This window comes from Mobula birostris, chromosome 4, assembly GCF_030028105.1.
Source record: "Mobula birostris isolate sMobBir1 chromosome 4, sMobBir1.hap1, whole genome shotgun sequence".
Classification (NCBI taxonomy): Eukaryota; Metazoa; Chordata; class Chondrichthyes; order Myliobatiformes; family Myliobatidae; genus Mobula; species Mobula birostris.
Window position 1 is genome coordinate 187,883,282 of NC_092373.1, and position 15,593 is coordinate 187,898,874.

The following is a 15,593-nucleotide window of genomic DNA, read 5'->3' on the forward strand; positions in this document are numbered from 1 at the left end:
CCAGTCCTCCGGAACCATGCCAGAATCTATCGACTTTTGAAAGATCATTGCTAATGCCTCCGCAATCTCTACAGCTACTTCCTTCAGAACACGCGGGTGCATTCCATCTGGTCCAGGAGATTTATCTACCCTTAGACTATTCAGCTTCCTGAGTACTTCCTCTGTCGTAATTGTGACTGTGCACACTTCTCTTCCCTGCCACCCTTGAGTGTTTGGTATACTGCTGATGTCTTCCTCAGTGAAGATTGATGCAAAATACTCGTTCAGTTCCTCCGTCATCTCCTTATCTCCCATTACAATTTCTCCAGCAACATTTTCTATTGGTCCTATATCTACTCTTACCTGTCTTTTACTCTTCATATACTTGAAAAAGCTTTTAGTATCCTCTTTGATGTTATTTGCCAGCTTCTTTTCACAGTTCGTCTTTTCCCTCTTAATGACCTTATTAGTTTCCTTTTGTAAGCTTTTAAAAACTTCCCAATCCTCTGTCTTCCCATTAATTTTTGCTTCCTTGTATGCCCTCTCCTTTGCTTTAGCTTTGGCTTTGACTTCTCTTGTCAGCCACGGTTCATCCTTTTTCCATTTGAAAATTTCATCTTTTTTGGAATATATCTGTCTTGCACCTTCCTCACTTCTCGCACAAACTCCAACCACTGCTGCTCTGCCATCCTTCCCACTACTGTCCCTTTCCAGTCAACTTTGGCCAGTTCCTCTCGCATGCCACTGTAATTTCCCTTACTCTACTGAAATACCGACACATCAGATTTCGGTTTCTCTTTTTTAAATTTCACAGTGAACTCAATCATGTTATGATCACTGTCTCCTAAGGGTTCCATCACCTCAATCTCTCTAATCACCTCCGGTTCATTACACAATACCCAATCCAGTACAGCCAATCCCCTAGTGGGCTCAACAACAAGTTGTTCTAAAAAGCCATCTCATAGACAATCTGCAAATTCTCTCTCTTGAGATCCAGTGCCGAACTGATTTTCCCAATCCACTCGCATGTTAAAATCTCCCACAATTATCATAACACTGCCCTTATGACAACCCTTTTCTATTTCCTGTTGTAATTTGTAGTCCATATCACTGCAGCTGTTTGGAGGCCTGTATATAACTGCCATCAGGATCCTTTTACCCCTGCAATTTCTTAGCTCAACCCATAAAGATTCTGCACCTTCTGATCCTATGTCACCTCTTTCTAATGATTTGATATCATTTCCTACCAAAAAAGCCACGCCTCCCCCTCTGCCTACCTTCCTATCCTTCCGATACACCGTGTATCCTTGGACATTCAGCTCCCAGAGACATGTATCCTTTAGCCAGGTCTCAGTGATGGCCACAATATCATACCTGGCAATCTGTAGCTGTACAACAAGATCATCCACTTTATTCCTTATGCTGCGTGCATTTAAGTATAACACCTTAAGACCAGTATTTGGTACTTTTTGCTTTGATTGCACTGCAACTCATCCCAATGGCTTAAAATTTGTCCCATCACCTGCCTGTCTTTCCTGACATCTGTACTGCTCACTATCTTAGATTTATTTCTGTTTTCCTCTTCCTCTGCTCTATCATTCTGGTTCCCATCCCACAGCCAAATTAGTTTAAACCCTCCCTAACAGCTCTATTAAACCTTCCCACCAGGATATTGGTCCCCTTCGGGTTCAGGTGTAACCCATCCATTTTGAATAGGTCATGCTTCCTCCAGAAGAGATCCCAATGATCCAAGAATCTGAAGCCCTGCCCCCTGCACCAGTCTCTCAGCCATGCATTCATCTACCTGATCCCACTATTCTTGCCCTCGCTAGCACGTGGCACAGGTAGCAGTCCCGAGGTTACTACCCTGGAGGTCCTGCTTCTCAGCTTCCTTCCTAACTCCCGGAAATCTCTCTTCAGGACCTCCTCCCTTCTCCTATATATGTCATTGGTACAAACATGTACCAAGACAACTAGCTGCTCGCCCTCTCCCTTCAGAATAATCTGGACCCGATCTGAGACATCCCGTACCCTGGCATCTGGGAGGCAACACACCATGCGGGTATCTCTATCAGGCTCACAGAATCTCCTGTCTGTTTCCCTGACTATGGAATCCCCTATGACTACTGCATTCCTCTTCTCCCTCCTTCTCTCCTGCACAACAGCGCCAGGCTCAGTGCCAGAGACCCGGTCACTGTGGGCATGCCCTGTCAGGTCATCCCCCTCAACAGCATCCAGAACAAGATACTTGTTGCTGAGGGGGACAGCCACAGGAGTGCTCTCCACTATCCGGGCATTTTCCTTCCCTCTCCTGGCAGTCACCCAGTTTTCTGACCCCTGTAGCCTAGGGATGACTACCTCCCTGTAGCTCCTGTCTATCACCTCTTTACATTCCCTAATAAGCAGTACGTCATCAAGCTGCAGCTCCAGATCCCTAACACGGTCTCTGAGGAACCGCAACTCGGTGCACCTGGCACAGATGTGGCCATTAGGGAGGCTGGAGGTCTCCCAGGATTCCCATATCTGACACCCTGAACAAAGCACTAACCCTGCAGGCATGCTATCTAATTCTACAGGAATGAAACAGGAAAAATAAGTCTACTCACCCACTTACCTTGTCAAACGGACAAACTTTTTAAACCGTTTGCTCGTACCATTAGCTCTGTGAGCCCTGCTGTTCCTGTCTGTCTGGGCCGATTTGCCAAGGGGGAAAAAATGAGTTGGTGCCTCGCTCTCGCCTCTTCCCGTTACCGCCGAAGCCCATTGAAGCCAAATTGCTACCACTCTCTCCACTGCCCGCTCCGACCGCTGCCCGCTGTATACGGTTGTCTCCTTTTTAAACTCTCCGCACTGTCCTGTCTACATCATGCACCTGCGCAGTCTCGTCCTTCTTGCACTCGAAGAAGTTTTTAAAAAAACTGCCTTCCTTCAGAATTCAGCTCCCACGCCGCTCTTCTTGTCCCGATCCAAAAGACAGCCATTGGAAGTACCCTTCCTTTTTAAACTCTCTGCGCTGTCCTGTCTACGTCATGCGCCTGCGCAGTCTCGTCCTTCTTGCACTCGAAGAAGTTTTTTAAAAAACTGCCTGCCTTCAGAATTCAGCTCCCTCGCTGCTCCTCTTGTCCCGATCCAAAAGATTTAAACTAGCTGGCTAGCTGCTAAGGAGCTATTCTATTGATGTCCTTCGTGATGAAGCCAAACTCCCTGTAGACTTGCTTAAAGTTGCATAGAATAAAAAAAACGACTCCATGATAATATAATATAATATAATTGTGAATCTTGTGAATCTGATGCCTTGCAAAATTAAAAAATTCATTGACACAGACTGCTATGAGGTTGAGACTTCCGGCAAAATGCTCAAATCTGCCAAGCAAGCCACATCACAGTACAAGGAAAGTTTGCAAAAGAAATAGAAAAGCAATTTGCATTAGCATTTAGCTATTAGCATTGAGACTGCCAACAAAATACTCAACAAGGAATATGTGTGTGTAAATTGTTGTGTTCTTTCATAATCAAATGTCCTGTATACATACACCCTTGGAGGACGACCGGGGGCGGGGGGGGGGGGGTATGGGGTTGCAGTGGGTGCGGGTGTTGGTGCTACCTCCCTGAAATTAGTTTTTGCAGGGTGGGATGTCTGTCATTGTTCAGAGTAGTTGGCCGGTGTGTTGTAAGAGCCAGCCACCAGTTCAGAGGAGAGTTGGCCCATGGGTTGACCGACTAAATTCAGGCCATTGGGCTGAGAGTTGAGTCAGGACGTTGGGCCAAAGGAATTTGAGTAGGGCCATCAGGCCAAGGGATTCAAGTAGGGCCACTGGGCCACAGAAGGAGCAGATTGTGTTCAGAAGAGCTGAGCTGGATGCAGACCACAATGCTGTCTGCTATGCGGAGGCACCAGAGTTTGTGCCTTTGAGTTAGCATGAAGGCAGTGTGTACTGAAACTGTGAGTGACTGCCTTGGACATTTCTTTTGTGATCACAAGTCCCCGTTGGCCATTGATTGCTGCAGGCCTGCTTGGTGGTGAGACCGGCACTTGAAGCGAGGACTAGGTCTCAAGCCATGGGCTTGCATTGTAGCATCTGGGCTTGGTTGTGGTGGGGGAAGGGCGGCGGGGGGGGAACTGCTCCTGTTGGTGCTGCCCTCCAGTGTTGAATCGGTGGAATTACAGACTGGCCTGTCAGGAACCATCAATTTGCGAACGTCGCTCAAGATCTTGGACTAAAATTGTGTTTTCTTAGGTGACTATGTTCTTTTCCCCTTTCTCACTGTTTTAAATGCACGTGTATGTTTTTTGCACCTTGGCCTCAGAGGAACACTGTTTTGTTGTTTAAGGACAATTAAGCTTGATCTGATAATCGCTCAGGTTATGTGACATGGCGCATGATAATGATGACATCAACTTCTCTTATGTTATACTTTCAAATTCCCTGAGCTCCAGTGTTTTGTGAATGTTAGCATTTCACTGGGTATTCATTTCTCTTATCATCAATTGTAATATGGTCCTGAATTTCTCACTGCTTCTCTGCACACCTCTTCTCGCACAGAAGAGAGCAGCATTTTCTGTTTTGAGTGATTTTACCACCACCTAACCACTTACCAAGGAACATCCAATGTACACATTTAAAGGGAATTCTTCACCATCTTAACTTCCCTCCTCTTATCCACCATTTACATGGAGCGCTGCCACAAGAGATCAGCATCCATCATCAAGGACCCCACCATCCATGCTGTGCTCTTTTCTCACGACCACGATCAGACAGGAGGCAGAGGAGACTTAAATTCCACACCATCATGTTCAGAAACAGTTATTATCCTACAATCTTCAGTCTCCTGAACCAGTGTGAATAACTTCATTCACCTCAACACCAAATGGCTTCCACAATCTAAAGACTTACTTCAAAGAACTTTACAACTCGTTTTCAGTATTATTTACTTGTTATTTGCATAATTTGCCTTCTTTTGCACATTGGTTATTTGTCAATTTCATGTATATTTTTTCATAAATATATTGTATATCTTTATTTGCCTGTAAATGCCTGCAAGAACATGAATCTCAAGGTAGTACATGGTGACATATACATACTTTGATAATAAATTTACTTTGACTTATCTAACAACCTACAATAGAGGGGAGAAGGGGATGGAATTAAAGTCAAGGCCTCAGCCTCTTATTGTAATTTAACACTGAGAGGATGAAATTAAATCAAATTCAAATTTAATTATCGTTCAAACATATATGAATACAGCCAAGCAAAACTGCATTCCTCTGGAACCAAGGTCCAAAACACACACAGCACATTCAAAATAGCAAGTACACGCACAGTCACGCAAAATGGATATATATATATATAGCCCAAGTCCCTGTCAAGATGTCCTGGACATTGATAGTGCAGTTCCCAGCAGTGCACAGACAAACAAGTGTACACAATCCAGCCTGTCATTCCACAAATCGAACACTGGAGGGCAGTATCAATTGGAAAGACCAACCCCCAACCAAGCGTGGACATCATGCTACACTGCTTCTGGTGTCCTATCTCCTGGACTGCAGCAACAGGTAAGCCTGCGACTTGAGGCCTAGTCCTTGCTACAACCAAGGCCATGCAGCTCCCCGCCATCTGTCACCCTACTAAACAAAGGAAACAGGCCTGTGGCATCTTACATTATCAACGTCCAACAGGTTCTTCTGAACATCAAGACAATCACTCATGGCTACAATGCATGCTGCCTTTGTGCACCAAACTTTTGATGCCTTCCTCTGCAGGCAGCAACATGGTTTGCACCCAGTCCAGCATCTCTGCCAATAAGCAGCTCACTGATGGGGTAGACCTACAGTATGCAAAGTTCTTGAAGTTTAGTATTGTCTTGTGATCATAAAAAAATTTAACAAAGAAAAAAATACCATTGGTTGAGCCCCAAGAGACCACTGCATCCAAACACACTGCCATCTTCTTTCCCATCCCAAAAACCAAAGCTCTGCACTTTCCCAAGGAGATATTAAGTGGTGACCTGGGATGGAAACTCTGAGATGAAAATTAGACAGATGCTGAGGCCACACTCAGTGTCTAACCTTTGTTCCATCATGAAAGAGATCACACCCCATCAGAAGTGAAACCCATAACATCTCAAACCATTGTACAAGCAAACCAATATCAGGAGCAAAGCAAGCTGCATTTTATGAGCAACCTTCTTCCAAAGATCAGGCTGTTTCTGCTTTGGTTGCCAAGAAGTACTAAATTATTCATCTATATTATAGTTACAGGTCCTCTTAACTTCTGTTTGATCTCCTCACAGATGCACATTAGGGGAGTGTCAGATTTGCTTAGTAATCTATTCTCTCATTTGCTGTCTAAATTACAGGTCGCAAATCTTGCCTGCTCCATCTCAAATAACGAAGAAGGTGTGAAGTTGGTCCGCATGGCAGCCACCCAGATCGATAGCCTGTGCCCACAGGTAAGGGATGCTAAGTACTATGTGTTGGCTGCTACACAATCAGAACTCAGACAAAAATCTATCAGTATGAAAATTACAGGACTAGATAGATAATATTGTGCCGAATAGCTTTCACAGCCTGAAAGACAGCAGGTGGCTTGAAACCAGACCATGCAATTTGGAAGCAAATAAAAAAAATCTTTTTACTCTTTTACTAGACAATGGTCCTGTTTGCAAAATACAATACAAGTCTCCTGTTGTCTTAACACATGGCTGGAGGTTTAAATACAAACAAAAGGCTGGAGGATTTTTGAAAGCAGACTTATAAAAAACACGACCTGCAGAAAAATCTATTAATGATGCAGTTTGACTCCTGATAACCACAAACCAAACCAAGTGTGAATGTAATCCAAGCCTGGAATTCCAAACGTGCCAGTTTCAATTCCCATTCATAATTCTTGATCCAAGCATGAAATTAACCCCAGCAGTTGATTCGAATGCCACTCACACCAACATAATGAACCAGCTGTCAGATTCCTCCTAGAGACAGTGGTGCATTGGTTTTTTGCATCCAGTTTTCTTGCTTTCTGTATGTTTATCAAGAAATGCAGGATTATCCCAATGAGCTTTTGTTCTAAAAACACATTGAATGATCATATCTTTTGTACATCCATAGATCCCTCAAAGTTGACACACAAGTTGATAAGGTTGTTAAGTAAGCATGTGGTGTGTTGGCCTTCATTAATTGGGAGATTGTGCTCAAGAGCCATGAAGCAATGTTGCTCTATAAAACCCTGATTTGACCATAATTAGAATATTGTGCTCAGTTCTTGTCACTTCATTATAGGAAGGATGTGGCGGCTTTAGAGAGGGTGCGGAGAAAATTTACGAGGTTGTTGCCTAGGCTAGAGGGCATATCTTATGAAGATGAGCAAGCTGTCTTTTCCTTTTGGAGCAAAGGAGGATGAGAGATGACTTAATAGAAGTGCACAAGATGATAAGATGCATAGATTGAGTGGATAATCAGAGATTTTTTTTTCTCCAGGGTGGAAGTGGCTAATAAGAGGAAGCATAATTTTAAGGTGATTGATTGAAAGTATAAAGAGCTAACAGAGATAAATTCTTTAGAAAAAGCGTGGTGCATGTCTAGAGGACCCTGTCAGGAGTGGTGCTAGAGGCAGATACATAAGGGGCATTTACGAAACAATGGATCATAGAAAAATAGAGGGCTATGTAGGAGGGAAGGGTTAGATTGATCTTAGAGTAAGTTAAAAGGTTGGCACAACATCATGGGTCAAAGGGCCTGTAACATGCTATAGTGTTCTATGTTCTATGATCAGCAATGCCCAAAGTCCACAGCAGTCTGGGCCACATCAGACCTACTGAAGTTAAAGTTTCAAGTTGATGACCTTTCACCAGGAAGGGAAGATTGTATGGTTTCAAAGCAAATATAGAGACAGAAGATAATGGGCTTGACAGATTGGAAACAGGAACCAAGAGGAGCAGTGTTAAGATAAGGCTTAAACTAAGGCTTCAGCCATTTGGACAGTAGTGAAATGAAATTTCTTCACTCAGATATAAGAAATCTTTGAAAATTTGGTCCCTTTACCCAAGGGGACAGTAAAGGCTTGGTCACTAAGTACATACAAGACAAAGATCAATTAATTTTTGGACAATGAGGAAATCAGTGGATATGAACTTAATATGGCACTGTTCAACAAAATTAGCTAAGGTCTTATTGAAAGAAGCATAGATAAGGGTCTATATGGCCTAACCTTCCTTCTTTACTTTATGTTCTTCTGAATTATGATGTCCCAAGCTTTACACATAGCAGAAGACAATTATGATGTCCTAGGCCTTATACATATCACAAGACACCCTGCAGCCAGTTATTCTACACAAAATGCTCCACCTTTAGTTTGTTAGACATACTCCAAGTTTTAATGAAGTAAATATCTAGTAAAACTGCCCAATAGCACAGCGGCCCTCCTTCTTTGCTAACTACATTCAAATCCAAGCTATCAGTTCTCACTCCTGCTGAGTGAAGTCATTACTGCAATGAAATTACAAGACTGGATTTATTCACACAGTGAATTGATTATGGAAAAAAGATTAACAAATTGGCCATTTCATCTTTACAAATCCTGATGATCTGATAATAAGCATTGTCAGGATTTAAATGTGGCAAATCATGACAGACTAACCATGCATTGATCACAATCCAGCTGCGATCTAAACCTTTGTACATGATAGGAAAAACACCTGTGGTGCTAATGCAGATCAGTCCAGCTGACATGTTTGAGGCAATCAGATGGTTGTTTATTCACCTTTGTGCAGCTCCAGCCATTTCTCAGACAGCGGCTATAGCCATGAATTTGGAATCCATGTTTCATTTAGACAGCGGTCTCATCCATCAGTAAAATAGAGCATGCTGCCTTTTTTTGAAATGCTCTCATCCATTCAGTTGATTCCTTCGTACTCTTGGCATCATGCCACAGTAGGAGCTAGTCGGTGTCAGCCAAATCCTAAATGTATATTTTATCCAAAATCAGGACACTTGCATAAACAACACAGAAGTGGTTAAAAGCTACATGCATTAGAATTGGGTTCTTCATGTGGATAACTTCATTCACCTTAACACTGAATTGATTTCACAACCTATGGACTTTCCTTCAAGGATGCTTCTCAGTATTATCTATTTACTTATCTTTTATTTGTGGTTTGTCTTCTTTTGCACATTGGCTTTTTGTCGTTCTCTGTGTCTATGCTTTTCTCTGCTTTTCATTTATTCTAATGCATTTATTTGTTTTTCTGTGAATGCTGGCAAGAATGTACGTACATGTACGTACTTTCGATAATAATTTTACTTTGAACTTTATCTACTCTGTCTGCTACTTTGTTTTGATGGATTTCACTATTTGCTGACCAAAGTGAAAGCAGATGTTAGGATACGGAACAAAAGACCAGCTGGTGGAGGAGCACAGCAGTTCAAGCAGCACCGACTGGAGGAAAGGAATTATCAACGTTTTGCGTCCTCATGCGGGGCTTCCTTCCCCAGATGCTGCCCAACTCACTGAGTTCCTCCAGCAGATTGGTGCTTCACAGTCTTGGTATTTGTTTTTCCAACTCCGTTGTGTATTTGCCTTGCCCTATTGAACTGAAGTTCAGCATTCCAGATTGTAGTGAAAGTCCTTCCACAGGTATGTGGTTTAGTAACCATTCAATATCCATTCACCATCAAGGACTCCCATTATCCAGGCCATGCTTCCTTCCCGCTGCTGCCATTGGGAAGGAGGCACAGGAGCCGTAGGTCCCACAACTCCAGGTTCAGGAATAGTTAATATCCTTCAACCATCAGTCCCCTGAACCAGTGTGAGTAACTTCATTCACCTCAACACTGAACTGATTCTGCAATGAACGGGCTCACTTTCAAGGTCTCTACAACTCATGTTCTCAATATTATTTATGTATTATTTGATTTTTTTATTTGCACAACTTGTCTTTTTTTGCACATTGGTTGTTTGTTAGACTTTGTGTGTAGTTTTTCATTGATTTTATCGTATTTCTTAGTTCTACTGTGAATGTCACAAAAATGAATCTCAAGGTAGTATATAGTGACAAACGTACTTTGATAATACATTTATTTCAAACGTTTTGAACTTTAATATAGCACTTTGTCAAATTTATGATGTGAACAGATTTCTCCATTGATCATAAAATGTTAAGTTTTACTAGAGCTTTGAACACATCTGGATTTTACACTAGAAATTAGTACAAACTGGATAATGAGGTTGATCCTTGCACTCAACGTCATATGCAATCAACTTCCATTAAGAATGTAAGAAATAGAGTAGAAGTTGGTTACCAGATCCCTTAAGCCAACTTGGCCATTTAACAAACTGATGTTGATCAGTACAATCTTCCCCACAATCTCAGATCCTTTCTGCCTTAACCTTCACGATCAGCCTAACATGTGGGACCTTGTTCAAAGCCTTACCAAAGTCCATGTAAACCATGTCTACTGATTTGCCTTCATCAATTGTTTTGGTCACCTCTTAAAAAACACAATAAGATATGTGAGGTGTGATCTCTGTTGTACAAAACCATGCTGGCTTCTCCAAATCAGTCTCTGCCATTCAAAGTGAACATAAATTTTGTCCCTTGGAATATTCCCCAACAACTTCCCTGCTACTGATGTAAATCATCGACCTACAGTCTCCAAGCCTTTTCACTCCCTACACTCCTTTTTGAATAAGGAAACATCATCTGCTGCCCTCTGGTCTTCTATTGAGGTTAACGTCGATTCAGGGATCCAGCAATCTCCTCCCTTGCGCTCATGATAGCTGTTCATGAGTTACTTATCTCTTTCTTTACTTTGGGTCAGTGTAATTTATTTCTAATTATTTTGTTATGAAAAGTTTTATGTAATAGACACAACTGCAGTTGCTGGAGTGTTCCAAATGATCTGGATTGGGTATGAAAGCAGTAATTAAAATGATAATCTTCCAAGGGCAAATCCTGGAAAATACAGGAGAATGGTAAAGCAACCCAGCTTTGAAACAACGTATCCAAGCAGCACGGTAAATCCTCCTTGCTGCTATATTAGCAGTATTTAAAACCTATTTAGATTTTGAAAAGAAATCAATGAATAGAGAAATAGTGAGAAACTGAATGTAATTTCAAAACAAAAGGCAATGTTTGGTAATATATTTGAGGCTTTTCACAATTCTGTGTTTCGATCAATTAAAACACTTAAATCTGATTTTATTTTGTGATTTATTATGTTATTTAAACTGCTGACAACCATTGGATACTCACCATATGCAATACTCCGAGAAACCAGTTGATGGTAACCATCTCATTATAATAAACTGTGTAATTACATTAAATAAATCACACGTTGATTTCAATTTTAGTCTCCTTAAAGATGCATTTTTTCATTCTAGTCACATTTAGTTTAGTTTGATTTCAAGACACTTTCGCTGATGATTGCTCCACCATTAAAGAAGATTGGCTTCCACTTATGTAACAAATGTATCGCCCACAGTGACATTCCCTTGCATATCTCAGAACATTGCCATGCGAAAGCTCACTTGAGCTGCTGTTCACATAAATCATTGCAAAGCAGTAGGGGAGATGTAATTCTGATTCTATAACTTACAAACTTATCCCAGTTTCTGTGCTTATTTTTCTTGAGCCTTTCCTCAATGAATCACGTTTGGTTAATTTCCATTCAAACCTTTATATAGATCTGATATCAGTATTTTTTATATAATTTTGAGAAACCTACAAAACATGCAGAAACATTCTGACTGTACATGTTGAAGTGTACTGCATATAAGCTGGTGCCAGAGCAAAAGACGACAGGTCTCATTTTTAGTGATGACTCAATTTTAGTTGGTTTATAGACCTTCTATTGTGCACAATTAGCTGGTATGACTCGACCCTCCACAGGCCGCTTGCTCAATCAAAGGCTTCACTTTTATTGTAGCAGTGGGACATAGATCACTTCATTAATACTTTTTCTTTCGTACCTTCCTTTGAGCATCATAGTTCCTCCAGGTCTCTGTCCTATCAGTCACATTCCCTTTGTTTTCTCTATCACTCTCCCTTCTTTATAGCTCAAAACATCTTGATTGCTAACGCTCCCTAGATCTTATGAAAACCAACAAGCTGATGCTGAGATACATCCTAGGATGCACTGGGACACATAATCAATAATGTAACCTGAGGTCACTGGGTGTTTTGGGACTTTCAACATCAGACACCTTCGTCCCAGGTGGCCCAGCCAAGTTTGATTAGTCCCTGGCTTGTGTCCCAGCAGCATTAGTACACGGGTCACACCTCTTGATCCATAGCCATATGGAGGCTCACTCAGCAGCCTCTGTAATGGTCCTGACTGCTCTTTTCTTTGCAGCCCTTGTAATACCAAGGAGAGAGTAGGTTCTGGACAGTAAACAGCCAGTAAAACCTCTACACCCCACCTCTATAGACTCGCATCATGCCCTCCACCTCAGTCTCTGGCACATCTCTATCAGCCCTTAGTATTTGGCTTTCTTAGGCTCAAATGCATCCTCAAGCCAGTCTTCCCAAGGCAATGTCAGTTCCACTGAAACATTACCTATGTTTCTTGGTCCATCCCCAGTTGACCAGCTAAGCATCTGTAGCATTCTCTGTATTTATTGTTGGAGGGCTTTGTGGCTGGAGGATTTGACACAGATAGTATTCACGCTCCCTTTTAGATAAACTTTGAAAGTGATTAAAGTTGCTGCTTTTCTCACAGTCCTGAAGTTAAAGATGAAGCCACATTTTCCATTTGACTTTGGAGAACAGAGCAGGTTGCTCAAACTCTACCAAAGCAGAATGAGAAAAACTTTGAATACAAGGTGGAATATGTTTTCTACATTCCTTATCTTTTAGCCTTTAAACTGGAACTTTAGAGATTACAATTATTTATAGTAGTAAATAGATTTGCTGAAGCTGAGGAAAACTGCTTGCTAAGGATAGTAAAATGCTGCTTTGCCTTGCTGTTTCAGATACATTTACTTTACATTTCTTTTCTCTCAGAAGCAGAGACCACAACATCAGAATGTTTTAAAAATAATAGGTTATCAGCGAAAAATTCTTGTGTGAGACTTGTTGATGACTCCTGGATTGACCTTTACCTCAACAAAGCTGCTACAATTTTCTGTATCACCCATACAATTACAATTCCAGGGGGAAACGTTGCAAGCTCAGTGCTATTAAATCCTGTTGCTGTTGTCCTAGTGGCTTGACATGTTCTTCAGTCTCCCAAGGACTCAAAACTGCAGCTTTCCTTGTCTGTCAAACTTGCTTCCTTCTGTAAAAACTTGGAATGGCAACAGGGGATTAATAAATCAGAGCTGTACCAAGCTCAGTCTAGTCTGGATCTGCAGTCACGTCTTCCAATATTGCTAGCGTTCTGCTAATATAAGGCACATGGATAAATCTGAACATCTCATTAAGATGCTGAAGGGTGAGGCAACAGGATGAAGACTGGCACAGGCCTGATGCTGGAGAAGAAATCCACTACAGGAAAGTTAGAATGTTAGGGAGCAGAGGGAAAGTCTTCTCCCCAAATGCTCTCAGTTTAAATAATTATCAGGACAGTTCAAAAAATGATAACTTGTTCCTTCTCCCTGTCCATTGTTAGTAGACAAGTAGGTTTGTGTTCCATCTTGGTCTCCATTCTTTTCCCTATTTATGATGTATTGTCTTGGTTATGATATTCACCAACCTGGCTGAGTTCTGACAACATTGGGATTGAAACTCAGTTCTCAATTGGCCTTCTCAGTGAGAACCAACTCTTTGCTGCCACTTAGCTTTCAGATGTCAGTGTGCATGTTTGCTGAGCTGTGAGGTAAAACTCAATGACTTTGCTCCTCATAGTCGCTCTCTCACTCTCTCTCTTTCTCACTCTCTCTTTCTCTCTCACTCTCAGTCACTCACTCTCTCTCACTCTCACTCTATCTCTCTCACTCTCACTCACTCTCTATCTCTCTCACTCTCTGTTTGCTCAGGCCATCTGTTCACAGCCTTAGTCCCACTGGAAGCTGCTGGAGCTTTAAATTGCCTGTGTCCTTTCCTGATTCCTGCTTCATTTTATACATATCTGTGCTTCCTTCAGAATAATCTTCTTCAGAAATTTGAGCTTCAGTTTAGAGGGTCACTTGCACACTTGCCCCTATAAACATCAAACTCACCACACCTTGTATGTTCACAAACAAGAGAAAATCTGTAGATGCTGAAAATCCAAATAACACACAGAAAATGCTGGAGGAACTCAGCAGGCCAGACAGCATCTATGGAAAAGAGTACAGCCAACATTTCAGGCCAAGACCCTTCGGCAGGACTGGAGAAAACAAGATGAGGAGTCAGAGTAAGAGAGTGGAGTGGAGGGGAGGAAGAAACAAGGTGAAACCAGGAAGGGTGGAGGGGCGAAGTAAAGAGCTGGGAAGTTGATTGGTGAAAGAGATGCAGGCTGGAGAAGGGCGAATCTAATATGAGAGGACAGAAGGCCATGGCAGAAAGAAAAAAGGGGAGGAGCACCAGAGGGAGGCAATGGGCAAGCAAGGAGAGAAAATGAGAGGGGGAAAGGGGGATGGGGAACAGAGAAGGAAGGGGAGGGTGGGGCATTACCTGAAGTTTGAGAAATCGATGTTCATGCCTGATGAAAGACAGTGAGTGGAGCTGTGGCTATTGCGTCATCTGTGGTGCTAAAGCTCAAAACATTCTCTTTGGGGCCCCGAATACTCACTACCATTCATGGCCCCAAACAGTCCTTCCAGGTGAGATGACCCTTGACCTGTGAGTCTTTTGGGGTCAACTATTGTACCTGGTGCTCCAGATGCGGCCTCCCCATTCTGCAGCCTTGTATTTCTTTCACCAATTAACTTCCCATCTTTTTACCTCACCCCATACCACTCCCGGTTTCACCTATCACTTTGTGTTTTTCCCTCCCTTCACCCCACCCTCTTACTCTGACTCCTCATCTTTTTTCTCTCCAGTCCTGTTGAAGGGTCTTGGCCCAAAACGTCAACTGTACTCTCTTCCATAGATGCTGCCTGGCCTGCTGAGTTACTCCAGCATTTTGTGTCTGTTACACCTTCTGTATAGTCCTCTAACTCCTCACTCTGTCTCTAATTTGCTTATCCCTTGGGCATCTATACTAAAATTAAAATACACACTGTCATCCATAAACTTGCTCAAAGGAATTAGTGCCACTGTCTCAGAGTTACTGGGATTTGGGTTGAATTCTGGCTTCTTCCACTGCTTGCATGAAGCTTGCACATTCTTGCTGTGACTGCATGTGTTTCCCCGGCGAGCTCCCGTGTCCAGCCCACATCCAAAGACGTGTGGGTTGTGGGGTTAATTGGTTACTGTAAATTACCCCTAGTATGGGTGAGACATCCGAAAATCAGGGTGAGTATTAAAGAAGGAAATTGAAAATAATGGTTAGCTTTATTTGTCACATGTACATCATAACATACACTGAAATGCATCATTTGTGTGAAATAAAATCAGCGAGGATTGTGCAAAAAAAAAGATTACAGGGAAATGCTTGATGGGATTGCTCTAATAGCCAGCATAGATTGATAGGCCAAATGGCCACCTGTTTCAAAAGGAAACAAGAAATAAGAACATGGGCCCACAACTTGAGATCA

General features: G+C 42.2%; 1 protein-coding gene across 1 annotated transcript in view; it reads left to right on the forward strand.

Moving 5' to 3' along the window:
- ctnna2 (catenin (cadherin-associated protein), alpha 2) overlaps window positions 1-15,593 on the forward strand; it is a 1,304,830-nt gene that overhangs the window by 942,199 nt on the left and 347,038 nt on the right. The window contains exon 10 of the mRNA XM_072254800.1: window positions 6,337-6,429. Within this exon, the coding sequence (XP_072110901.1) occupies window positions 6,337-6,429 (93 nt within the window). The remainder of the gene's footprint in view (window positions 1-6,336; window positions 6,430-15,593) is intronic.